The following is a 27,500-nucleotide window of genomic DNA, read 5'->3' on the forward strand; positions in this document are numbered from 1 at the left end:
CACATATACTATTTTTTACGTTAATTCATGCAGCATTGAGGGATCCAATATATTTTGTATGAGGACTAGTTTCCATTTATATGGTGTGAGTAAAATAGAAGCATATAGGATACAGCCGGAAAAAAAGAGAATAACAAAGTCCCTTTCCCATTTTCCGTGGTCATAAAAGAATAAAGCATCCGTGTACTGTATGTTTGGTTAGTATGAGAGAAGTAATATTCAAAGATCCATTATATTCACCTATTTTTGTTGATATTGATTTACACTGGAAGCTGAGATACACATAAAGATTAATATGGATTTTCCTTTTTGAATTATAGGTTGTATGAAATTAGATAGGATGCATCCGGAGAGAAACACACACTTCAAAGACCTATTTACCTTTTCCGTCGCCTCCAAGATTCGATGGTCACCATTCAGCCATGAGATGGTTGGTTGAGGTCTGGATCCTCTAACTTCACACTCCACTGCATATACGTGACCAGCTATCCACGGCATTTTGATTCCTCTTATGATAACTGAAAGGGGTGGTACTGAAAAAGGAGAAAAAAGTTAAAATGGAGGAATTTTATGTGAAACTTCTTTTCGAAATATAATTAAGTATAACGCAATCTATTTCTCAGCATGATATAAGAATTCTATGTACTGACTGGTATTGTGTTAGAAGTTTTTTTTTTTTTTTTTTTTTTTTTTTTTTTTTTTTAAGTGAAATGTCTATAGTATCATGTCTCCCCTAAATGTTTTTTTTTCTTGCTAGTATGAAACAATCATGCTGCAAATATTTGTGTGATGTATTATATAAAAAATGTTCCATTCTAGGCATTTTTATGAATTTCTTTTAAGCACACAGAAACTTAAATTATATATATATATATATATATATATATATATATATATATATATATATATATATATATATATATATATATATATATATATATATATATATATATATATATGTTTTTGCGATGTACGATATGAAAAATGTTTCAATCTAGGTATTTTTATGATTTTTTTAAGCACACTTAAACTTAAATATATATATATATATATATATATATATATATATATATATATATATATATATATATATATATATATATATATATATATATATATACATATATATATTTATATATATATATATAAATAGGTACATATATATATATATATATGAATATATATATATATATATATATATATATATATATATATATATATAAATAGATATATATATATATATATATATATATATATATATATATATATATATATATATATATATATATATATATATATATATATATATATATATATATATATGCATATATATATATATATATATATATATATATATATATATATATATATATATATATATATATACATACATATATACATATACACATGTATATAAACATATATACATATATATCTATATCTATATCTATTTATCTATCTATATATATATATATATATATATATATATATATATATATATATATATATATATATATATATATATATATATATATATATACATATATATATACAAATATATATATACATATATATATATATATATATATATATATATATATATATATATATATATATATATATATATATATATATATATATATATATATATATATATATATATATATATATATATATATATATATATATATATATATATATATATATATATCATTATTTTTCCAAGGTGAATTCAAACATTTCTTTATTCATATACTTGTTTGAGAGGCTATTGGTCAAATTCTAATTTCAATAAAAAGTATATTTTCCGTAACAGTACTTATTATTTAAATTCATATGTGAATTATAAGGGAATAGGTTTTTTCCTGATTTTTTATAATTCATGCCCTCTATATATTCAGATATTTATTGAAACAATCTATACTTAAGTCCGGAAATCCTGTAACATATTTTGTTTAATATTGATAACGGCCCCTCAAATAATATGTATTGATGATTGATAAAAAAAAAAAAAAAAAAAAAAAAAAAAAAAAAAAAAAAACATTGATCAGATTTATCTTAAAAAAAGTCAGAGTTTTTTTTGGATTCCCTGCAATTTCACACAATGTTTATATTGCTTTTCTGATTGATCGTGTTGTGCCATGTTAAAACATGGTACGTGCGTTATGGAATGCGAGAAAACATATATTATAGTCTAAACTAACCTATTAATTTGAGTGTGTGTTGGCATCAGAGTAAAACCCAAAAGTGAAAAAGCTTTGTTTCCATTACTATACTTTACTGAAAAATAAATCATTGGGATGAAAACTTAATGACTTTGACATAAGAATCCAAAAACAAAACTAAACTTCATTACTTTTAACACGTATATGGCCATTTTCATTCATTAAAACGATTCCTTGATTTACAGGGCTCTTGAATTTATGAAATGATGAATCAGACGTACCAGGCTGATCACTAAAGCCTTGAAATTTTCAGACAGGTTATTTTGTATTAATCCTCATTTTATTTTGGACGTTAACATTCAGTGAATATCTTGCTATCTTCCTTACCCTTTAATTAACAATTATCGTGTTTAATTTCTCATGATTTTTCTTCACTTTTAAGTGCTTACTACTATCAATCACTTTCATACCTACTGGATTCATTTGCCTACATATTAATTTTTCATGAGATATGTTTTCATTGCTTAATCTATAAGTCACTCCACTTTTGAACACACTCCGCATTACAGTGTGTTTCTTTTCAATATATTGCACACTGTAAATTCATGTAATGAATTGACAGATTGCAAAAATGCCTTTAAAATCAAGCTTTATTGATTGATTGATTAGAGGTTTTCTGATTGAAATCTAGTTTGAATCCTCACAAACATTTCATATTCCAACGCCTTACTTTTTCCCACTATTAATCTTTCTACATGTAATAAAACGTCTTATTTCATGCACAGCCAGCAAACACTGGGTATTGCAGTACCCTCACAATTGAGATACTGCTCTTGCATTTCCTCTAATCCAATACAACGGTCATTCCTATAAACCCTTCCTGAGAAAACTTTTATTTTGTTCACAGAATACCTTACACGTCACATTAATTGAATGACACTATAATTAACAGATGCTTTTAGTAATCACGTATGTTCGATTAGCATTACTATAAACTTCCTGAATGACATTTTCGAGGACCTGAATACACACCCACAAAACGAATATTCGTGCACCTATGTTTATGAAATCTGTACACAGTTAACAGTTCTGTCACGTACTTAATTCACGTATAATGTCTTTCTTAAAAGCACTGGATAATGCCATGAGCTCAAAAATCTAAAAGTAGCATTCAATGGCTTTCCCCTTATACAGCGAAATGTTTTAGGTCGCAGACACTATTTGTCAGTAAGTAAGATTTAAGCCATGTGGGCCTAGCTTTTGGTGTCATATTTGACACCAAAATTTACACAGTACCATAGTGAATGTATTTTTTTTTTATTATTCCCCAACTTTGAAGTCAAAAGCTTTAAAGCATTAAGTATTTTTGTAAAATTTGTTCAAAATTAGATAGATTATTCAGAAGTTTGTTATTAACTTCCTTAACCCATATTGCATATATACACAAAATAGAACATGGCTAATTGTTTGCAAGATCCTTTTCTAAATGTGAGATAGTTCATTACAATTAAGAGATAAAAAAAGGATGGTGCTAAAAGAATGATCTCTAAAAAAGTTATACTCACATAACATGTCAACCATGACGACGACGGATGTAGGCAAAGTAAGATTGTTATTGGATGCCTCACAAGTGAGTAATAATTTGAGATCCTTCCGTGTTAAGGGCCCTAGAGTAAGGCTATTATAAGGATTGCCGCTCAGTTCGAAAGAAGTTTCAGAAGATATTGTTTCGGTAATGGACCCTGTATTGAGAGAAGCGTTGTGATGGTCTCCATCGTCTGATTCCATGTGACTATCAATTAATCTTGTGTTTTCAAACCATACGACTAAAGGTGGAGGGCTACCTGGGAACAGAAATCAGAAATTTTCAAGATTTGTTAGTTGTATATATTTTTTGATAGTTAATCATTGCTTTGCCAATCCTCTGTAGTTCCCGATTAGACTATATATTAGAATCAAGAGTCACCTTAGAATTATGATCTTTTCTTGGACGTCATTGGGTACAAAGACGTAATTTCATCCGATAGTTTCATCTGACCTTGAGGAAACTCATTACATTGATCTCATCATGTATTCTTTATATGAAGCTTTTAACTTTATTCAAGCATGAAACATGTGTAACTGGCCTTTGAGCTGTGCAAGGTTAAAAGTTATATTGCTACCCTCTCAGATTCTATATGTTCAGCTTTGGAAAAAAAAATCCTGTGGCATTTTTCTATAAGTAATAATAAACAGACAGAATACTGAAAATGTAAGCACAGTAAGTATCAGATAAAATTTTGCCAAGTACAAATATTGCTTACCCTACGAATTGTTTATAATCTGAGTACGTATGATATGCGAAGTAAGATTGGATGTAATGGAAGTAAAATCGGATACCGAACACAGATGAAAGGAATATGGTTCAAGACAAGGATTGTGTGATATGTTCTTAAAAAAATGACCTAACTATGAATGATTGAGTCAACACTCATGAGATTTTACTTTACATAAGATATTTTACCAAGCATAAAATTAGGTGAATTTTGAGCATTAAGAACGAAAGCTTTGTTATATTGGCGATCACGAATAACATGCATTGAACAGACTGTAAAATACTGCATCACTTATCAAAAAAGTAATTTGAAGTCATCATTTGCTAGTTATCCGTGATAAGAGCAAAAAATTGAGATGCAAATAAAGAATGGGAGGATTTCCAAAAGAGAATCCTGCAGTCAGCTTAATGGGAGATATCAATATTTTTAACTTTTTAATTCCTAAAATGTTTAATGAATAATTGAGTTTTGGATGTTTCGCGTCATTATCTTCCTCATTAATGAGGCTATGTATTAGAATCATGCCAGATAATTTTATTTAATAGTTTCCTTCATTAACTCCTAATCGCAGGTAAACCTTTTTCATTCGAGAAATTCTCTCTCTCTCTCTCTCTCTCTCTCTCTCTCTCTCTCTCTCTCTCTCTCTCTCTCTCTCTCTCTCTCTCTCTCTCTCTCTCTCTCTCTCTGTAAATATAAATGTCCTTGTATATAACTTACCTCCGTTGGCAATGCATATGAGATGCAGCATTTCTCCCTCTTGCAAGGGGCCCACAACTCCTTTGATTGGTTTCTGTGTTCCATCTTGAGCCTCCATGAACACAGTTACCTTTTTTGGTGGTACTATAAGGAAATTTAGGACTTAGTTATAGTTTAACATGGATTCAAGGATTGGATATTTTTTATAGCTCGTTTCCTGTATATACATTCATTCAACATTATCTACTTTCGTGAGTAAGTGTGAAAATAGAAAATAGCATTTGTTTCTACTGTAATACTTTTTGAAACTACTGTATATATATTTCACCGAGGAGAATACCTCTGGGAAAAAAATAATCATAATATATACCAAAAGATTATTTTATTTTATTTCTTTTTAGTGAAGTTCATCAATTCTGGAAAATTTACTTTGATTTTGTTGAAGCCAGCGGTCTTTCATACCCGATTCACTTCTTGTTCGCCGGAAAAACCTAAAACTATTGTTGTTACCAAAACGACCATGGAAATCAGAACATTGGATTATAGAACGTCATTATTTTCTTATGAAGAACTTTGTCAAAAGCCTTTTGAAAGTGTAGGTATATGATATTTATTGCTCGGCTTTTGTCATATATGCTAAACATGTTTTAGAAAAATTCCAAAAGATTTGTCATACATGATCTTTTTTGCCTAAATCCTTAATGGTAGTACTGTGAAGCGTATGTTACTGTGATGGAATATAGAAAATGTTTAAAAAGTATTTCTATTAAAAGGAGTGTGTACTGATGCCTTCAACGTTAATTTTTCGCCGGCGAGCAATTAGGTTGTTACTGAGAGAATCTTGTGAATGCAACTGAATTTTATTTGGACGGAGTTTGAGTATTTATACAACCCGATCTAGTCAAGAAGGGCACAAAAATTCAAACACAATGTTGCAGGAGAATACAGGCATGAACAAGTTATCATTGCGAGGGGAGAGCGATAATGACAATATACATAAATAAGAAATACAGTTACAGTGTAAAAGCGTGTGTGATACCCGTGCAGTACACAATTCCCCCATAAAAAAGACACATGTAAAATAGTGTGCCCAGATCTTGAGAGGTGTACTTTAGGCCAGTCATCTAGCAGGAGATATGCAGGTTTCAACTGATCAAAGGACACCTAGTCTTCTTTGACAAGTTTACTTTAACAAGCCTATTTAAAAGCAATACTTTCCACGTACGACGGATGACGAGGAAAGGGCCCGTGTAAAGTGGCGTTAACTGTATCTTGTTAGTGTAGTTGCGCAGGAAAAATTGTGTCGATGAATGGAGATCTATTGACGTACAATGCTTAGCTGCGGGCTTGTAAGTCAGGTGGCATGGAGTAAATTTTCCCACAATGGGATGTAGGCACTGGAGGTTGTCGGAGGAGATTACAGTTGGAAAGAATTTGGCAGAGACAACCAACGGGTCCCCATACACCATTTCAGCTGCCGAGACATGCAGGGTATCTTTAGTAGTGGTCCTTTATCTCAGGAAGACCCAGAGAAGCTGAGTAAACCAGTTGGAGTCGTCCTTGCTGTGGGACATCAAAGCTGCTTTGAAGGTATGGTGAAAACGTTCTACCATACTATTGGCAGCAGAATTTTATATGGTTGTCTGATGGAATGTGATACCCATGAGATTCACTAATGATGTCAAGAATTGAGAGGCGAAAGTGGTACCCCTGTCAGAAGTAATATGCTAAAGGATACCAAATCTCACTATCCATCCTGAATGTAAGGCATATGTAAACAAGGGAATTATTTCAGGCCGTCAAGTAGAGCCGTCGATGACCGTAAACAGGTAACAATGTCTTTGTGATGTGGGTAGGGCACCTACAAAATCAATGTGAAGGTGCGAGAAAAGCCACTGAGGTTGATGAAAGGGGCACACTCCTGAATCGGTGCGTCAATGTACTTTTGAGGTTTGGGATCCCTAGTAATGAGATGCAAAATCAACTTTGTCCTTAGTAGCTGTGCAGTAGAATGGCTTGAGGGATGTAAAAGGCCATGAATAAAATCAAATGCGTTTCAGCGCATGGGACTTTCTCCCAATATAGCAATGTGCAGGATATCCTACATGCTAGGTACTCTAGATCTTTTTACTGTTCTTCTGCAAAGGTGTTGTAATCCAATCCCATATAAATGGCCAACAATATGTTTCTTGACAGGGCATTGGCTAAGAGATTCGTTTTCTCAGGGACCTGCTGAATGTACAATTGACTTAGGTGGTCAGATATATGTCAGGGACCAGATAGGTTGTAATTGAGGGACTCTCGTAAATGCAACTGAATTTTATTTGGACGGAGTTTGAGTATTTATAAAACCTGTTCTAGTCAAGCAGGGCACAAAAATTCAAACACAATGTTGTAGAAAAATTCAGGTATGAATAAGTTATCATTACAAGGGGAGAGCGATAATGACAATATACATAAATAAGAAACACCGTTACAGTGTAAGAGCGTGCGTGATACCCATACGGTACACAGCTCCCCCATAAAAAAGACACATGTGATATAGGGTGCCCTGCTCTTGGGAGGTGTACTTTAGGCGGGTCATATAGCAGGAGATATGCAGGTTTTAACTGATCAAAGGAGACCCTGTCTTCTTTGACAAACCTATTTAAAAGGAATACTTTCGACGTATGATGGATGATGAGGAAAGGGCCCATGTGAAGTGGCATTAACAGTGGCTAGCTAGTGTCGTTGCGCAGGAAAACATGTGTTGATGAGTGAATATCTATTGGTGTACAATGCTTAGCTGCGGGCTTGTAAGTCAGGCGGCATGGAGTAAATTTTCCCACAATGGGATATAGGCACTGGAGGTTGTCGGAGGAGATTGCAGATGGAAAGAATTTGGCAGGGATGACTTATTGGTCGTCATACACCATTTCAGCTGCCGAGATATTCAGGGCATCTTTAGTAGTAGTCCTTTGTCGCAGGAAGACCCAGAGAAGTTGAGTAAACCAGTTGGAGTCCTTGCAGTGGGACATCTAAGCTGCTTTGAGGGTACGGTGAAAACGTTCAACCAAACTATTGGCAGCCAAATTTTATATGGTTATCTGATGGAAGGAGATACTCATGAGAATCACTAATGATATCATGAATAGAGAGGTGAAAGTGGTACCTCTGTCAGAAGTAATGTGCTAAAGGATACCAAATCTCGCTATCCATCCTGAAAGTAAGGCATATGTAAAGATAGATAGATAGATAGATAGACATTTTATTGAACACAACATATACAGATCATATTTACAATAATTATTTACTTCTGGTCCAAATAAAGGCAAAATAATACACTTGGTAATACAATACATTATATACACATAAAGGTAAGAATAAAAGGTTTTTCTTAACGTATACAACACAATATTTTGTGAACGTGTACCGGTAATAAAACAAACTCTAGTAGTTATCAAAAACAAACAAAATTAACAACCAAATTAGGCATTTATATAAAAAATCATACTCCAAAAAGCTGTTTTTTCCTTAATTCAGAAATGATTTCAGGCCGTCAAATGGAGCCATCGATGACTGTAAACAGGTAACAATGTGTTTGTGATGTGGGTAGGGCACCTACAAAATCGATGTGAATGTGGGAAAAAAGCCACTGAAGTTGATGAAAGGGGCACACTCCTGAATCAGTGTGTCAATGTACTTTTGAGGTTTGGCATGAAGTACAGGCGTTGACCCAATCCTTAGCATCCCTAGTAATACCATGCAAAATTAAATTTGTCTTCAGTAGCTGTGCAGTAGATTGCCTTGAGGGATGTGAAAGGCCATGACTGAAATCAAACGCCTTTCGGCGCATGGGACGTCTGTGCTGAGGTGTTGTAATCCAATCCCATATAAATGGCCAACAAGATGTTTCTTGATAGGGCATTGGCTAAGGGATTTATTTTCCTAGGGGCTTACTGAAGCGTACAATTGACATGGGTGGTCAGATATATGACAGTGACCAGTTAGGTTATACCTGAGAGACTCCTGTGCATGTAGCTAAATTTTATTTGGACGGAAAGTGAATATTTATGTGACCCATTCTAGTTAAAAATGGCAAAAAAAAAAAAAAAAACAATGTTACAAGAAGATACAGGCATGAACATATTATCATTGCATGGGGGGAGTGATAACGACAAGATACACAGGAATAAGAAATACCGTTACAGAGTATAAGCATGTGTGATACACTTGCGGTGAAATATCTCATAGAACTAAACACATATACATACACACATATATGTGTATATAATATACACACACACACACACACACATATATATATATATATATATATATATATATATATATATATATATATATAAATATATATATATATATGTATATATATATGTATATATATATATATATATATATATATATATATATATATATATATATATATATATATATATATATATATATATATGTGTGTGTGTGTGTGTGTGTGTGTGTATACAGAGAGAGAGAGAGAGAGAGAGAGAGAGAGAGAGAGAGAGAGAGAGAGAGAGAGAGAGAGAGAGAGAGAGAGAGAGAGAAGATATAAATAAGTATATATATATATATATATATATATACTTTTTCATACACATACATATAAATGTATATTCGAGATATAAATACACACACACACACACACACACATATATATATATATATATATATATATATATATATATATATATATATATATATATATAGGCTGTTGGATCCCCTTCTCCTGTATAAATACAATGTCTATGTATATGTATTATCATTGTAGAGTTCGATAATGTCCTGAGTGGATGAAAGAACTAACTCCAATCAAGTCTTTTTATTTTTATTTTCGTTGCTATAATACATTTTATATTCATCACGTGTCAGCTTTTGTGATTTCTACACACCCATCCACACACACACACACACACATACATACATACATATATATATATATATATATATATATATATATATATATATATATATATATATATATATATATATATGTGTGTGTATGTGTATATATATATGTGTGTGTGTGTGTGTGTGTGTAAAAATAATAACAACAATAATAATAATATTAATAATAATAATAATAATAACAATAATACATATATATGTTGGTGTGAGAATGTCATACGCACAAATTCGTTGTTCTGTGTCATATCTCTTCAATGTGATATAGAATTATTTAGAATTGTAGGTTACTTCTTGAAATAAGTCAAAGTTAAATTAACATATTTATTGTTAATTCCATCACTGGAGTAGGGATGGTTTGGTCGGAAGACCATTCCGTTTGCAAATATAACTGGAATTAACAAAACATTGGTTTGCGTTGATAACGTTTTATTAGTTATCTCAGCATTCATCACAAATATTATTACACTATATTATAATCGGAAGCCATCTGTTTCCGTGTAAAGATCAAAGAGGTCAACTGTTTCTCACCGGATGCGTGTATTATGATGACTCTTCATACAAAATGTTACCTATGCAATGATTTAGCTTGGTCTTACTTTTGCATCCTGTTATGGCTTGTCGTTCACACTCCATCTCTCCTTTGATCCATTGGGTCAAGGGTTTATAAATGTATATATATATATATATATATATATATATATATATATATATATATATATATATATATATATATATATATATATATATATATATATATATATATATATATACATTAGCTCGGACAGCTACCTTCAAATATTTGAATAAAAAAAATTAAGTTAAAAATACATTTTCTAGGAGTGTGACTGGATATATATTTTAGCCATAGCCATAAACAAGTGATTAAGGATAAATGTGCAAATAGGCATATAAAAAAAAATACATAACTAACGGACATAGTCAAAAATTAAGAAAAATGCATGGAAAATACAGATCTATATATGGTATATTGCTAGCAAATGATTATGCGGTACTCCAAAAAAACTGAATGTACATGTGAATTGGTAATTCGTTAAAGAATAGTTGTTACCTTTGTCAAAAATACAGATTATTATAATACAGTAACTAATAAAGAATATTTGTTACCTTGGTAATGATATAATTACAGTGCAAATAAAAAAAAATCCTGATACGTACACGCACCACGGTTTCATATATATATATATATATATATATATATATATATATATATATATATATATATATATATATATGGATTATATATTTTATTAGATGTCCAAAAGATACTTTTTTTTCTAACATATAGGGCTTATATATTTTATCAGATGCCCAAAAAATGTTTTTAAAATGATTTTAAAATGCAAATGTCCTAGAGTCTCTTCAACTACATATTACTAGCGTACTGACCGCTTTTCATACACTTCACTATTCCAGACAATTCCCCCCCCCCCACGAGTTAATGAAATGGCCAAATTCAATCAGCTCTAAATGTGAATGCTTTCCAAACACTTGGAGTGTTGTCTGGACATGGCCAAACGTTCCTCTTGAGCTCCACCTGTTTTTGCAGTAACCTACGCTAAACAAAGATATTGACAGTGATAAAAATCATCACCGTAACGCTGATTGAAGCCAACAACACGTAGAAACGAAGATTCCCCTCTGCATAAGTCGATGACGGGTGGTCCATCTCGGTTAATTTCATCAACCGATTAGCCACTTGTGCGTTGTATGGGAGAGGTAAGGATGGGATTGTAGTGGTCCACGTGAAATTCGCAAAGTAGGTCCGTTCCCTGATGATAGTGTTAATTCCTTGGAACGTGTAATTCGGGGACGTACTGATGCAACCGTCAGCTGCTAAGAAGACCTGGGAATGGGATGTGGATCCGTCCGGGCATAATACATTGAAGCCAGCCTTGTTGCATCATATCCATAAGCCGTTGTTCAATCTGCAATTGAACTTATTATCGTCAAAAGGATAAAGTTTTTTCAGACAATTTTCATATGTATGGGAGAGAGCACCCTTTAGCACTATACCTAACTCGCATGAATCCATTGATATATGATGGAATTCAAAGGAGTCAGCTATACATACTTTATTATTCATTGCTTCTGAACAGTGAGTTAATTTATCTAAGTCTCTAATGACCGTATATGTTTCCTTATCAGGGGAAATCAATACATGTCCTGTCAAACTGGATATTACTGGATTTGAGTTATTCGTCATGAAAGTCGGAAATGGTGATATCTTGTATGATTGCCAGGCATCGGAAGAATCAAAGAAAACTGTAATCATGATCCTGTAATTTTCAATGCTTACTGTAATTAGGCTATAATAAAATTCTAACTTATGGGCGTCTAACAAAGGAACATAACCTATTTTCTTCCGTCCATTCTCTAAAATTAACGTTAAGTCTTTTAATGGCAACAGATGTAGTGATAAACACCTTTAGTTGCTAACGTAATAGCTTCCACATAATCTTTTGATGTCTCAATGAAATGTGAAATTTTAGTATGGATATGATCTATTTTTTAATTATAATACGTTAACATTGCCAGCAAGTTTTGTACTTCCATAACCTGACTGATATTACTAGAATGTTCGTTCACCAAACTCATTATTTGATTAATTGATGTTAATTGGTTCCTTAGTTCTGATAAAACTAGTTTGTTTTCATGTTCTAAAAACTCAATTTTCTTATTTCGATTACTGATTCTAAGATGATTTGAAATCCCTAAGCCTAAACTTGCAACAGATCCAAAGATGTTTAGTGCAGCAAAAATAAACGGGTTAGGTCTTTCAAGGTTAGTGTGTCTTACTGTCCACATCAGAAGGGTCACGAGCCAAAGATTCTGCCTCGTAAGTCTTATTTTGCAAGTCGTAAGATAGCATTTCAGCTACGCTTATTGTCGGTGCAAGCGAAATCTCTGTATTAAAAGGAAAATGTCATTTATGCATATCATTTATTGAAGCAGCAAAACTTGAAATGTCGCTCTTTAAGCTAGTGACGTCATTCTCTTGGAGAAAAATAGCTTGCATGTTTACTTCTATAATTATATTGCTTGCAGTTATAAAAACATCTTCTGTTCTCTCTACTATAGTGCCATATCTAAAATCTATACTTTTAGTTTTAGGGCTCTTCCCACACGAGAAAAATGTCTGAGCGAACAATATCGCTCCTAAAAATAAAAACTTGATTTTGGAAACCTGCAATTAGAAAAATATATGCAATTACTCTTGCATTAGGAAGAAAAAATTTTTAACATACAAATATCTTACAAGTTTCATAGATACAAAAAATTCCCTCACTTCCTTCTCTCTTATTTTAATTTCTTATATGATCCAATGGTACAATTCTCTCATCAGTGGGTTGGGACACGTTTTGAACTCTAAATCTATTGGCCGTTAATGTTTACAAAATGTTAAATGGCCCTTCAAACTTAGGTGTTAGTTTATAATTGAGTCCTTCATTTACATTTACCTGTATGTATACATTATCACCCATGGTATATGTATTAGTTGGCTTCGCTATTTTATCATGATTCCTTTTCATTATAATTTGTGATTCTTCTAAATTCTTTCGAAGGATATCATAACAACTTTTGCTTGCATTTATAACTTCCTTTAAAGGCTTTGATAAATTAGTTGTAGGTGTTAATACATGGAAAGGCGTTCTAACTGGGGTACCATACAATGCTTCATGCGGCGACATTTTAATAGATACATGATATGAGTGATTCAGAGTACTTAGTACTGCAGGTATTGCAATATCCCAGTTGGGGTCTGATCCCCCTAGTATAACTCTTAATATTTTTAAAACTTTCCTATTTGCTCTTTCCACTAGCCCATTCGACTCTGGGTGATAGATCATGGTATTGATTTTCTTTATGCCAAGGAATTCACACAATGAGTTAAGAAAATTATTATTAAATTCTCCACCCGAGTCTGAGATTATCATGTGTGGAATTCCATATTTACAAATGTAGCACTCGTAAAACTTCCTAGCGCATTCAATCACGGCTTTAGTTTTAAGCGCTATCGGTTCTCTATATCGAGTCAAAGCATCTATAATTACTAAGAGGTGCTTATTTCCTCTGTTTGACTCGTAAACACCTGTTAATAAATCTAAATGAATTCTTTCAAAGGGTTGATTGGGCACGGGATAAGCCCCTAGGCTAACAGGTGTTTTTGTGTGCCCTTTGTTTTCCTGACGAGTGTGACAATTAGCTGTGCTTTTTTATATCTGGAAGCATTGTATGCCAATAAAACAATGATTCAACTTTCTGTGACATTATGGAGAACCCCGGGTGTCCATGCAATGGATTTGCATGCAACCAATTTAGGACAGTGGATATAAGTGAGAAGGGTACCACTACCTAGTCGTTAGTCACCTGTGGTGTATTGTGGGTTTTCCTTGTCACGGATCTACACAGAATATTATCCTTGATTATATAATTCTGCTGCATATACTTTATATATTCCTTTTCCTTAGGATTTCCTTTCAAAGCATTTATGATTTTTTCTAATTTCTGATTTTTTCTTTGCTGAGTCTGTATTAATTCAGTGCTCCAGCCCAGATCTTCCTGTTCAGATACAGTTTTAACAATAGGCATGGATGTTGATATATCTATTAATTCAGCTAAGGGCTCCGTACAAGATGACACGGGGTTGCGTAATAATGCATCAGCAATGATATTTGCTTTCCCAGGTAAATACGCGATTCCAGCACCCAAGTCTTGGATGATCAAATGCCACCGAGTTCGTTTGGGGCTGTGACTAAAGCCTTTAAAGAAGTCGGTTAGGGGCTTATGATCATTAAGAACCTTGACGGTATAACCGTATATTATGAACTTAAAATGCACTAGTGAATTAACAATAGCTAGCCCTTCCTTGTCTATTACTGTGTATTTATTTTCGGAAAGTCTCAGTTTACGTGAATAAAAAGCTATCGGGAAATACTGTTTCTCATATTGCTGAAGCAATACCCTACCTATTCCTAGGTCTGAGGCATCTGTTGCAATGAAGAATTCCTTACCGAAGTCAGGAAATTTTAAGATAGGAGAACTACACAGTTCATCTTTCAAGGTATTAAACGCCTGTTGATGATGCTCAGACCATATGAAATCTACGCCCTTCTTCGTAAGATCAGTTAGGGGAGTGGCTATTATTGAATAATTGCGTATAAAACGCCTGTAATATCCACTACAACCCAGAAATTGCTGTATTCACTTGACATTAGTAGGTATCGGAAAGTTACGGATAGCCGACACCTTATCGTGAACTACTTTAAGACCTTGGCTAGACACCGTAAAACCCAAATAGACCAATTCTGTTTTGAAGAATTCACACTTACTAATCTTTACCCTTAAGTTATGTTGTCTTAGTCTCTGTAGTACTAGTTCCAGTTTACGTAGATGTTCTTCTAAGTTATTAAAAAGATTACAAGACATGTAATATGTCCCCTAGCAAGTCTCCAAACACTATGTTAATCATTCTAGTAAATTCTATGGGAGCACAACGTAAACCAAAAGGCATACGCAAAAATTCATAATGTCCCCTGGCTGTGATGAAGGCAGTGTATGGGATACTATTTTTTTCTAATGATATCTGGTGAAAGCCTTTAAGTAAGTCTAAAATTTTTAAAATATATGTTCTGACCTAGCAAAGACAAAATATCGCCAGTACATGGCAATGGGAATTGATCAGGAATCGTTTCCTCATTTAAGCGACAGAAGTCTACACAGATATGCCATGTTCGATCTGTTTTGGGTACAACTATTAAGGGAAAATTATAAGGGCTGTTCGATTTCCTAATGACTCCTTCTAGCATTTTACCTACTCCATCATTTATCTCATTCTGTAATTTCATAGGGAGTCTGTAAGAGGGTACATAGATAATTTTCTGCTTGTCTTTTAACCATATTTGATGTTCTATTACATCTGTTTTACCTAAGGATCCATCCGTTATGGAGAAAACATCATGATATTCAGTCGAAAGTCCAAAAAATTTCTGCTAAATTTCCTCTTCTTGAATTTCTTTACTGATTTCATTTTTGATAGATTGCAAAAGGGATTCATCCGCAACTGATTGAGCGTGATTGATTTCAGCGATGGTAAGGATACAATGTTTATAAACTTCTACATCCAAGATATGTTGATTTTTGTGAATTACTAAAGTGGTATTTAAATGATTACAGACTTCAATATTACATTGTTGTTGTGAGCCAACTATATAAATAGCTTGTGTGACGGACAATCCGTTAGTTTTCAAAGTGTCGGAAAGGATTAATATATAAGATCCCGGCAAAGTTTTTTTTACTCGCACGGTTATATTCGAAGTTCCGTTCAGTTCGATAGATTGCGTGCAAGATAATATTACGGGTGAACGAGAATTCTGTTGGGTCGTGTATATTATTGTTTTATTCATGAGACAAGTGATTGGTTCTTCAACGTAAGTTACTGTTTATTTGTCGTCTCCTTTTTATCCAAAACTGATTTTAATGTATTAGAAGATTTATAAAATTTTCCTTTGATATACATGCCGTGTTCGGCAGGGGCTAAGATAATTTTTTGATTGCCCATAGACGGGTATCCTATAATAACAGCTGGATATATATCAATGTTTTGTACAACGATAAAGATATCAGCAAATGTGCACTTACCGACCTAGTGCTAAACATGAGTTACTCCTATTATATTTAATTCATTATTTCCTATACCCGAGAGCCTTACTCCGGATTTCTCTATAGGGAAGTACGAAAATAACAAGTGTTGAGCCCTCAAATCCATGATATTTCGTGGACTAGCAGAGTCCAAAAATAATGTAAAGGATCGGTGTTCTAAAATTACAGCATATAATGTTGGTCGTAACTCATTTTGGGTTATTAGTGCGTGAATTTGTTGCAAATCTACCGGAACCTGCGCTGAATTATTTGATTCGGCCATGTGTTTCATAGGAAAATCTATTGCCTCACAATGATCCGGTAAATTATTAAATGGAATATTTGATACTGCTGATGTTGATACGAATAACACAACATCACTCTCTTCCCATTGGAATTAATTACGTGGTATTTACTTTGCTTTGCACATTCTGAAAATTCGTTTGACCTTGCGAATTCTGGGTAGACGGCCCAGGAACAGAGTTATTTGAAGCACTATTTGTTTGTTTTTGATTTTGAACTGCATTGCCGTTTGGCTGTTTCTTCTTATTGAACTGAGGATTTTTCTTTTTTATTTCCATAGGGAATTGACTGTGGAATTGAATGTGTGTGTTTCTAGGATTTTGTTGTTGATTACTCGAGTAGCATCGACTATATGAATGAGTTGAACTATTATGTATTGAACAATATCGCGTTCTGCAGTCTGCGATCAAGTGACCTTGATGTTTGCAATTATAACACGTCATCCATGGAACTTGATTATTATTAACTACGTTTACTTGTTGTGGCTTAGTTTCATTTTTTGCAAAACTTGAGTAAACAAGGATCAAGAACAGTATACTTAGACATGTTTTTCTTTAACTGTTTATATACATTCTGTACTTTGGGGCGTTAACTTTTTATCAAAACACCGCACTAGAGCCTCTGGCAACATAATTGTCATGCAAGTTAAATACATTAATCGTAAAAAATCTTTCACGGCGATGTTATCTCCTGTAACCCATGTGGAATTCCTTAAAATAGCTTGATATTCATTAAGCCTGTCAGGAATTTTCGAACTGATCACTCGAAAATCCCGCCATTTAATTCCACCAACGTTATGTTAAATTGGAGGGAAGGTTGGGAGAACTCGCGGGCGTTGAGTCGAATGACTATGGTTTGATACGAGACTGTTTTAGAACCTAGAGAGCAACCGCCTGGTAGGGAAGGAGCGGAGGTTAAAGAAATTGAGCATTTGTAATTTATGATTCAGGAATTTAATGTCATTTTATTGTACCATGACGAAAATATCCTATGTATAAATTTGGATTCAGAGAAACGCGGGAAACAAAGTTGTCGTCAGGGCTGCGGAGCTCAGCTCGGTCTCTTTTGTCCAAGGTCCTCAGCTGAAGTAAGTCCTATTAACTGTGATCTCTCTCTCTCCCCTATAGTACCTAGGTCGGTTTCCCTATAGGTTTTACACGTGTTTTGTAAGATTTGTATCCATGTATATTTAGTTGATCCTTGTGACTGGGGATCAATGCTGTCCTTAAAATTACGTGAGAAAGCCTTGGTATGCCGTTTACGAAGGCAACTTATTGAAATATTAATTAAATTTGCTTAATTTGAGTCCGGTGCGGACTTAGTTTTTTTAGCAACGCATGAGGTTATTTAGTCACGTGTTTCTTTAGTATGTTGAGTAAATGTTTCATTATATATTTCCCTCGCATTAAATAATTATTTTTGTAATAAAATTGTTAAAGTGTAGCTGTATTTTGTTGATTGCTGGAAGGTTTTGGGAGTCTTACCTCTTCAAGGTCTTGCTATCGGCCCTTAACATCGGGCCAAGAACGTTATTATCTGTCGAAGTGAAAATCACGACAACTGGTCCTTCGAACCGGATAGCAAGTGCCTCCCAGAGCCAGATGGGAATTCAATAAAATATGAGCTTTTGAGAGAGAGAGACGGAAAATTAAGGTCCTCAACGTCACGATGTGCGATCGACCACGTGTCTGGTCTTGTTAGTGACCCCATCCTTGTAACTTGAACCTAATTCTGATCCTAGTTTGCCAAACTCCCGAAATAAAAGTAAAGTAGTCAAAATGGCAGTGGCCACGATTGTGCACATCGAGGCGTCGATGGGCCTAGTAACAGACTTGCTTAGCGAAACGCAACGAGCGCTGATTGAGACATATTCTGAGTCCGTCTATCGGAATCTAGTAACGGAACTCCAGGAAGAGGTCAGACAGCTGAGAACGCTGTACAAAAATCAGCATGTAAAACTAGAACCTAGTTTTGAAGCCCGAATCAGGCACACGCTGGGTGAAGCTACACGTGCTTCTACCCTTCTATACAACCGTATAGACCAAGTGAAAAGCACTTCAACGGGGAATGTTGGTCTCCCCAGGTTGAAACCACTGCCTCTCCCCATGTTTGAAGGGGAAGTGCAGGAATATGCTTCGTATCGTGAACTTTTCACGATTCATGTTGACAGAAGAGCCGATTTAGATGATGTATCTAAATTTACCTATTTGCTCGGGACATTGGACAAAGAGCCGCTTAGAGTCGTAAAATCTTTAAGTGTAACCGCCGCGAACTATAGAATAGCGTTAGATCTACTAGACAAACAATATGGAAACGTACATCAGACGCTCGTGATTTTGCACCGAAAATTAGGTAACATATTTGTGCCGTCACTAGACCCCGTAGAGCTCAAAAGGTTCCGTTTCGAGTTAACTATTATAATTGAACAAATTAAAAGGTTGAGTAAAGACGATAAAGGCCAGGGCATGGTCATGAGTCTCATAAATCAAAAATTGTCAGAGGGAAAGGTCTATCGGAAAGTGGTCGAGCATTTAAGAAAATGTGATTATACGTTAGATGAGTTTTTTGACGCAATACACTTCATTATAAGAATGCTCGAAGATGATGCGTTGCAAAGAGGTGACAAACTCGAGTATGATAAAAGAAAAAACAACAGTGTAAGACCGAAATCCACACCTGTCCACAATAATTCTTGCCCATTTTGTAGCGAACGGCACCCGCCTCACGGATGTCACCAAGTAACGGACGTAGCTGCCAGACGTCGCATTTTGCTTTAAATGGGCCTTTGCTTTAATTTTACAAAGTCAGGTCATCGTAGTGATAAATGTCCCATCCAAAGTTCTTGCAAAATTTGTAATGCCAAACACCACACCGCAATTTGCGATGATCACAATGCGGGAAGACGACCGCAATCTAACCCCAATAGTAGCAATAGTCAATTAACAACGTCCCACCCCATAGTAAATGCGACGCCTACACAGCACGAAACTGCCCCCCGTCCATCCAAAGTTAAAGTAGAATCTAAACCGTGCAAAAGCGCAAAGATTGCACAAAAATCTGACGTAGACCTCCCATGTACCCTCTTACCAACCGCAATGGCAGGCATATATCGAAAACAAGGTTGCAAGCGAGTCCGCCTATTCCTTGACTCCGGGAGCCAAAGAAGCTTCATATCAGCGAGAATCGCTAGTCAATTAGGCCTACCGGTGGTAGGGCAAGTGTCATTGAATATAGCTCCATTCGGCTCCGCAGAAATAAGTGGACAGTACAATGTAGTGAGTTGTAGGGTTGAGATGGGAAAAAGATCAGTGAGGATGAAGTTAGTGGCACACGAACACGTGGACGTCCCAATACATAACGCTGGTTATGTAAAAGTCAGACAGCATCTGTTGAGCAAGGGAGTCACGTTAGCCGATCCAGCAAACTAGTCAGATACCATGAAAAATGTACACATAATAGTAGGGGCTGATTATTTTAGTTATTTTATTATAGGTGTTGAGAAAGTGGATGGGATCAATCTTTTCCTGACTCATAATGGTATGTCCCCATATGGGAAGGTGCCGCAGTGGCTATTCCAAGGGGAAAAGGTTGAACAGGTAAGAACGCTCAAAGTGTGCAAAATCATGAACGAACCATATCATTTTGATGTAGATGAATGGTGGCGTTTGGACCGTGTTGGCATCGCCCCATCTGAGCAGTACACCGTTCGCAAGGCGGAGGCCGTGCGAAAGGTGTCGCGAAGTGTTGTGAAAAAACCTGAGGGATATCAGGTTAGCCTACCATTCGGGTCGGATGCTTGGCCAGATACAAACTATAGAAACGCTATGGCGCAGTTAGAGTCGTTGCAAACGAAATTCAGGAAGGATAGGGAATATTTCGATCAGTACCAGGGAGTGATAGACAAATATATTGAAGCGGGTTTTATATCTGAAGTAAAGGAACCTAAGGTGGAAGGTTATTATATGCCGCACTTTTGAATCAGGAAAGATAGCCGCAACACCCCCCTTAGAATTGTGTTCAATGCTTCCGCGAAATCGAAAGGTGGTAAGTCCTTGAATGAGTGCCTATTGCCTGGCCCCAATTTAGTGGAATTGGCATATCACTTAATCATAAGGTTTAGGTTGAACAGATATGCCATGTTAGCTGATATCAGCAAAGCCTTCCATCGTGTCTTGTTGGATCCTCGTGATGCCAAATACACACGATTTCTGTGGCACGAGGCAGCAGGTCGAGCGCTTACCTTCGCCTTTAGAGTCGTGGTGTTCGGCATCACGGCAAGTCCATTTTTGTTACAACAAGTGTTAAATTATCATTTCAAAGGGGAAGGTAGGCCAGATTTGGTAAAGTCTTGTTATGTCGATAACTATTTAGCCACTTTCGAGAATCTGGAGAGCATGAAGCAGGAGCATGTGTCTGTTAATAACATCTTAACAGGGGTGGGTATGCCTTTAGAAGGGTGGGCATCTAATCACTTGGCCTTTGATAGCGAAAAAGAGTGGAGAGAGCATGTGAGTGTGAACGTGCTTGGGTTGCGATGGACCCGAGACGTAGACCGATTGTGTGTGAAAGAAAGTAAGAAAATCTGTAAGTTGGGGGAGGGATGGGTGCCTACGAAACGTAGGGTACTTTCCCTGTTGGTCTCAATTTACGATCCTATAGGTTTGATAAGCCCATTGTTTGTAAGAGGAAAACTTTTCCTCCAACAACTATGGGAGAATGACGTGGGTTGGGATGATGTGTTGAAAGGAGAAAAGGCTAGAGAAGCGAGTGAGTTGTTGAATGATTTGAAAGCCGTGAGTGAAATCACTTTTCCAAGAACAATAGGTAGGAAAGGTTTAGAACTCCATATATTCACCGATGCCAGCAGTAAGGCATACGGCGCAGTAGCATATACTAGGGACGACTGCAATCAGGTAAACATAATCACCAGTAAGATGAGGATCACTCCGAAGGGAATGAACAAATTGACAATTCCAAAGCTAGAACTGCTAGCATTGTTGCTAGGCAGCAGATTAGCTAAGACCCTCAAGGAGCTGATAGAACCTCGAGAGGTAGTCATATGGACGGACAGTAAGGTCACGTTGGCATGGGTAGCATCTCCCAAGGCCAAGGACCACAGGAATGTTTTTATATCTAACCGAGTGGCAGAGATTGTTTTTCTTCAGCAGGTTTGTCAATTGAGTTTGATGCATGTCCCCAGTAAACAGAACCCTGCTGATATCCTGTCCAGAGGTGCAACGACGCAACAACTGCTAGATAACTCCCTGTGGAGGAACGGTCCAGAATTCCTCAGAACCACGAGAAAGCCTGTTCCTGACAAGGAAGAAGAACCAACCCAGGAAAAAACAACAGTCGCGGCGGTACAGGAATTAAGAGAGGAAATGATTCCTTCCCCTCCAGACGAGATATGGGAAATTCTGCAAAGGGAAGTAGATTTCCAATTCTTGTTGAGAGTTGTTGAAGTAATCAAAAGGTTTACAAAGATAGAACGGTATCCGTTCAGTATTGTTGTCCAATTAGAGCAAAAACATTATTTGCCTACAGTTTATGCATACTTAGAGGGCGGAGTCAGACCCCCTCGTGAAGCTGCTAATTTTGTCAGACAATTGAGTCTGGTCTTAATAGATAGTCTTATTTGCACTAGGGGACGAGTGTCCCAAGTAGAAGAAACTGATCAGTTAATTCTCTTGCCAGCCAAAGGGCATTTAGTGAGGATGTATTTAAATTAATTACATCGGTTACATTTGCATTGTGGGATGAATACACTAATGGGTATCTTTCGGCAGAAATGTTGGGTGGCGGGTCTACGTTCCATTGCGAAGCGAACCGTGCGACAATGTCCCGAGTGTATCCAGGCCTTCCTACCTCTCATGAGACAGCCACCACCGCCCCCCCTACCGAAGGAAAGGATCACTCTCACAAAACCCTTCACAGCAGTCGGAGTGGACCACACAGCAGCCATACAGACCGAGACGCGGCCGGGCTATATACTAATCGTAACATGCATGGCTAGCAGAGCCGTGTACTTTGATTTTTGTCCCTCCCTGGAAGCGGAAGAATTCGTGTTAGCACTAAGACAGTTTAGTGCCACACATGGTGCCCCGCAGCTCCTCATGTCAGATAACCATCAGACTTTCAAAACTGCCAGCCACCTCCTTCAGGGACTCTACGAAGAAGATGAAGTTCAGCAGTTCTTGAGGAAAACTGGCATAAAGTGGCGATTTCAGACGCCCCGTGCACCTTGGAAAGGTGGGTTCTTCGAGCGTTTGATAGGGGTAACGAAACGGACCCACCAGATAGCCCTCGGAAAGAAGTACCTGCCGGACGCCCACGTACTAACCCTCGTGAAAGAAGCAGAAGCAGTGGTGAATAATCGGCCGCTTATGTACAGCGGCGACGAGCGCGAGGATGAAGTCCTCACCCCCTCCCATTTGCTAAGAGGACACCAAGTTCACCTCATGGCACCGATCTTGCCAGACGACCACCTCAACGCGACCTTCACCTCTCGGAAGCTACGTGATCGCTACCTAAGACTGACAGACTCCTTAAAGCCTTCAGAGAGCGGTGGAGAAGAGAATACTTGAGTGCCTTGAGAGCCCGGCACGACTGTCGGTCTGGGGAACCCTCCAAGCTGCACCCTGGAGACATCGTGCTAGTTAAACAAGAGAATAAAAAAAGAGCTACGTGGCCTCTTGGACGTGTCGTGGAGACGTATCCTGACGACGACGGAGTCGTGCGTTCTGCCAAATTGTTGTTCGAGGGTGTCAAGTCACTGTGAGCTGTCAGCCACCTGGTTCCCCTAGAAATAGCCCCCTCTGAAGATGATGATAGAGGAGAAGAAGACGACGACGACGGCGATGACGGAGAAGAGGGCGCGTACAGTTCGACAGCAGGAATGCCAGGGATCGTGGAGACGTCTGGGGATAACCAGGAAATGGCACCGGCTACGACAACTCAACAACCAGCCACATGAACGGTCGACAACGACAATGAAGGTGAGAATTATGCAGTTAGTGAGAGAAGTGAAAATGAAACAGAATCAAAGCAGACGAACAAACAAGGACGTTCCGCACGCCCATTGAGAAGGGCTGCCGCGAAGCAGCGAGAACTGATGGACAGTCTGCTGAGAAGTGACGATATATAAGGCTAGCTGCAAACAGTGAGTGAAAAAGGGGAGTGTCCTATCTGGTAGGTAGGGAGGGTGGAGAAACAGATTGTAAAGTGTGCATGAATCTACGGAAGTTGGAAGTGCGTAGGGTGTGGAGAACGAGGACGGGATGGTCTCTCGTACTTACAGACCGAGCGTTGTACAGAACCAGGCCCCTCCCTCTTGTACTCCATCAAGTAATAGCCTGTATGTAGCAGTGCTATAAAAGTATATCGATTAATGTGAGTAAAGGCAGAATGACTTGTGTATTGTGTGAATACATTTTAATTGCTATTTTCTGATTTGTCTTAGGCCCATTGCCTAAATGCCTCGCCATTTGAACTGTTATGTATACATTTCCATTGCTATTTTTTTTACTATTTTCTGATTTGTCTTAGGCCCATTGCCTAATTGCCTTTACATTTGAATTGTTATGTATGCATTTCTATTGCTATTTTTTGAATTGTCTTAGCCCATTGCCTGTTTGCTTTGTCATTTGAATTGTCTGTATTATGTATGTGTACAATTCTACTGCTATTTTCTGCTGTTTTCATTCACGAATGAAAAGCTGATTTGTCTTAGGCCCATTGCCTAATTGCCTTTCCATTTGACTCCTTATATGTATTATTCACGAGTACATTTCTATTGCTATATTTGCAACCTTATGATTGTCTTAGGCCTATTGCCTAATTTGAGCTGTTGTATAGGTACATTTAGATTATTATTTTGTGTACACCTGTAAGAGTTTATTGCCCCGGGGTAACATTGCTGTATGCTGTACATTGTGTATACTCTGTTCGAGTAGTTGCGTAGCGCTACGCAGCGAGCCTAACAGAGTCTTGGAGTAGTTACTCCCCCCACCCCCGAGTCCAGCCTTGCCCAATTGACCGACGTTTCATCACTCCTTTATTTTGGGGTGTGGAGGATATCTGGAATTTTCGAACTGATCACTCGAAAATCCCGCCATTTAACTCCACCAACGTTACGTTAAATTGGAGGAAAGGTTGGGAGAACTCGTGGGCGTTGAGTCGAATGACTAAGGTTTGATACGAGACTGTTTTAGAACCTAGAGAGCAACCGCCTGGTAGGCGAGGAGCGGAGGTTAAAGAAATTGATCATTTGTAATTTATGATTCAGGAATTTAATGTCATTTTATTGTACTATGACGAAAATATCCTATGTATAAATTTGGATTCAGAGAAACGCGGGAAACAAAGTTGTCGTCAGGGCTGCGGAGCTCAGCTCGATCTCTTTTGTCCAAGGTCCTCAGCTGAAGTAAGTCCTATTAATTGTACTCTCTCTCTCTCTCCCCTATAGTACCTAGGTCGGTTTCCCTATAGGTTTTACAAGTGTTTTGTAAGAATTGTATCCATGTATATTTAGTTGATCCTTGTGACTGGGGATCAGTGCTGTCCTTTAAATTACGTGAGAAAGCCTTGGTATGCCGTTTACCGAGGCAACTTATTGAAATATTAATTAATTTTGCTTAATTTGAGTCCGGTGCGGACTTAGTTTTTTTAAGCAACGCAGGAGGTTATTTAGTCACGTGTTTCTTTAGTATGTTGAGTAAATGTTTGATTATGTATTTCCCGCGCATTAAATAATTATTTTTGTAATAGAATTGTTAAAGTGTAGCTGTATTTTGTTGATTGCTGGAAGGTTTTGGGAGTCTTACCTCTTCAAGGTCTTGCTATCGGCCCTTAACATCAGGCCAAGAACGTTATTATCTGTCGAAGTGAAAATCACGACAAAGCCCATCAGCAATGAGAGCTGCTCTTTCTATAACATTAAGCTGAGTCCTAGAGGCTTGATTAAGTGTATTTCTTAATGTTAAGACTACATCTAAGGCTTCTTCACCGCCATAGATCGCACCTAGCCTAACTTTGAATTCGTCCCATGTAACTGCCTCTTAAAAAGAAACTCCCCTAAGATACACGCCTGCATCTCCTTTAGCAAAGTCTATAAAACTTTCAGCTTCTTGTAATTGTACAAATGGGTCTGTGATATGTTTTGCATTCAAGTGAGTGTCAACTGATGAAATCCAAGACTCGACATTCTGAGGAAAGAACCCATTGACCCGACCTTGAAAAGGAAGGATAGCTGAACGTGCACTTACTAGGGTTACTACGGGAGCGGTGTTACTCGGTCCGGGAGTGAGGTTACTCGGTCCAGGATTCAAAGGAGGCTTCATGTTTAATTTAACCTTTTTTCTATCTCTTCGATTCCTTGCGATCCTATCAAAATCTCTATATGAATACAGACGTTCACTGCGAAACGCATAAGCACTATACAATAAAGATATGTTGCAGATTATAAAAAAATCCCCCAAAATAATGATATTAAGACAAAGATATTTCCCAAGAACTTCTGAAAGAAAACGAAATTAGCACAGAGGGAAAAAAATAAATTCTAGACGAGAATTTGAAGTTGAATATAGATTCCTTTAATGAAGGAAAATGAAGATTTGCAAATAACTCACCTCAGCAATAATGGACGATCGACTCGTAACAACAAACACTTCACTGCATAAAACTGAATGAATAAAGAATGTACTTAGGCTTCAGTGTATATGGGCTATAATTGATGACGTCATTTCCTCTCTCTCTCTCTAGTTTTGCAAGAGTTTAGCTGGTTGGTGAATGTTTAGATTTGATTTCCCATCGTATTGTTGAATGTTTATTTCCTGGATGTGATTCTTGGATGTTTGTTCAGTAAATTTTGATAAAGTTGAAGAACATTCCTTCATATTCTTAAGATGTTTTAATGATGTATGTTGATTGAAGATCCTGTTCCTCAGTTTGCATAATTTTGATAGTTGATGTTTGATGCGTTCATTTCTTCGGTGGACGTAGATCCTTCGTCGAAATTGTAGATTCATTACTATTGTAACTGCAAATTATTACAGTTAAAATCTCTGGTTATTAAAGTTGAAATCTCTTGTTATCAAAGCTGAAATCGCTGCCACCAATTGTTGGTGTGAGAATGTCATACGCACACATTCGTTGTTCTGTCTCGTATCTCTTCAATGTGAAATAGAATTATCTAGAGTTTTAGGTTACTTCTTGAAATAAGTCAAAGTTAAATTAACTTTAAACAAATTTATTGTTAACTCCATCACTGGAGTATGGATGGTTTAGTCGGAAGACCAATCCGTTTGGAAATATAACTAGAACTAACAAAACATAGGTTTGCGTTGATAACATTGTATTAGTTATCTCAGCATTTATCACAAATATGATTACACTAGATTATAAACAGAAGCCATCAGTTTCCATGTGAAGATCAAAGAGGTCA

General features: G+C 36.4%; 1 protein-coding gene across 1 annotated transcript in view; it reads right to left on the reverse strand.

Annotated features, from left to right (window-relative positions):
* Window positions 1-27,500, reverse strand: part of LOC137642580 (neural cell adhesion molecule 2-like) — a 277,471-nt gene that overhangs the window by 59,984 nt on the left and 189,987 nt on the right. The window contains exons 4-6 of the mRNA XM_068375263.1: window positions 5,198-5,320; window positions 3,731-4,009; window positions 382-533 (exon numbers count right to left, since the gene is read on the reverse strand). Coding sequence (XP_068231364.1) covers window positions 382-533; window positions 3,731-4,009; window positions 5,198-5,320 — 554 coding nt within the window. The remainder of the gene's footprint in view (window positions 1-381; window positions 534-3,730; window positions 4,010-5,197; window positions 5,321-27,500) is intronic.

Source organism: Palaemon carinicauda, chromosome 6 (genome assembly GCF_036898095.1).
Source record: "Palaemon carinicauda isolate YSFRI2023 chromosome 6, ASM3689809v2, whole genome shotgun sequence".
NCBI classification, from domain to species: Eukaryota; Metazoa; Arthropoda; class Malacostraca; order Decapoda; family Palaemonidae; genus Palaemon; species Palaemon carinicauda.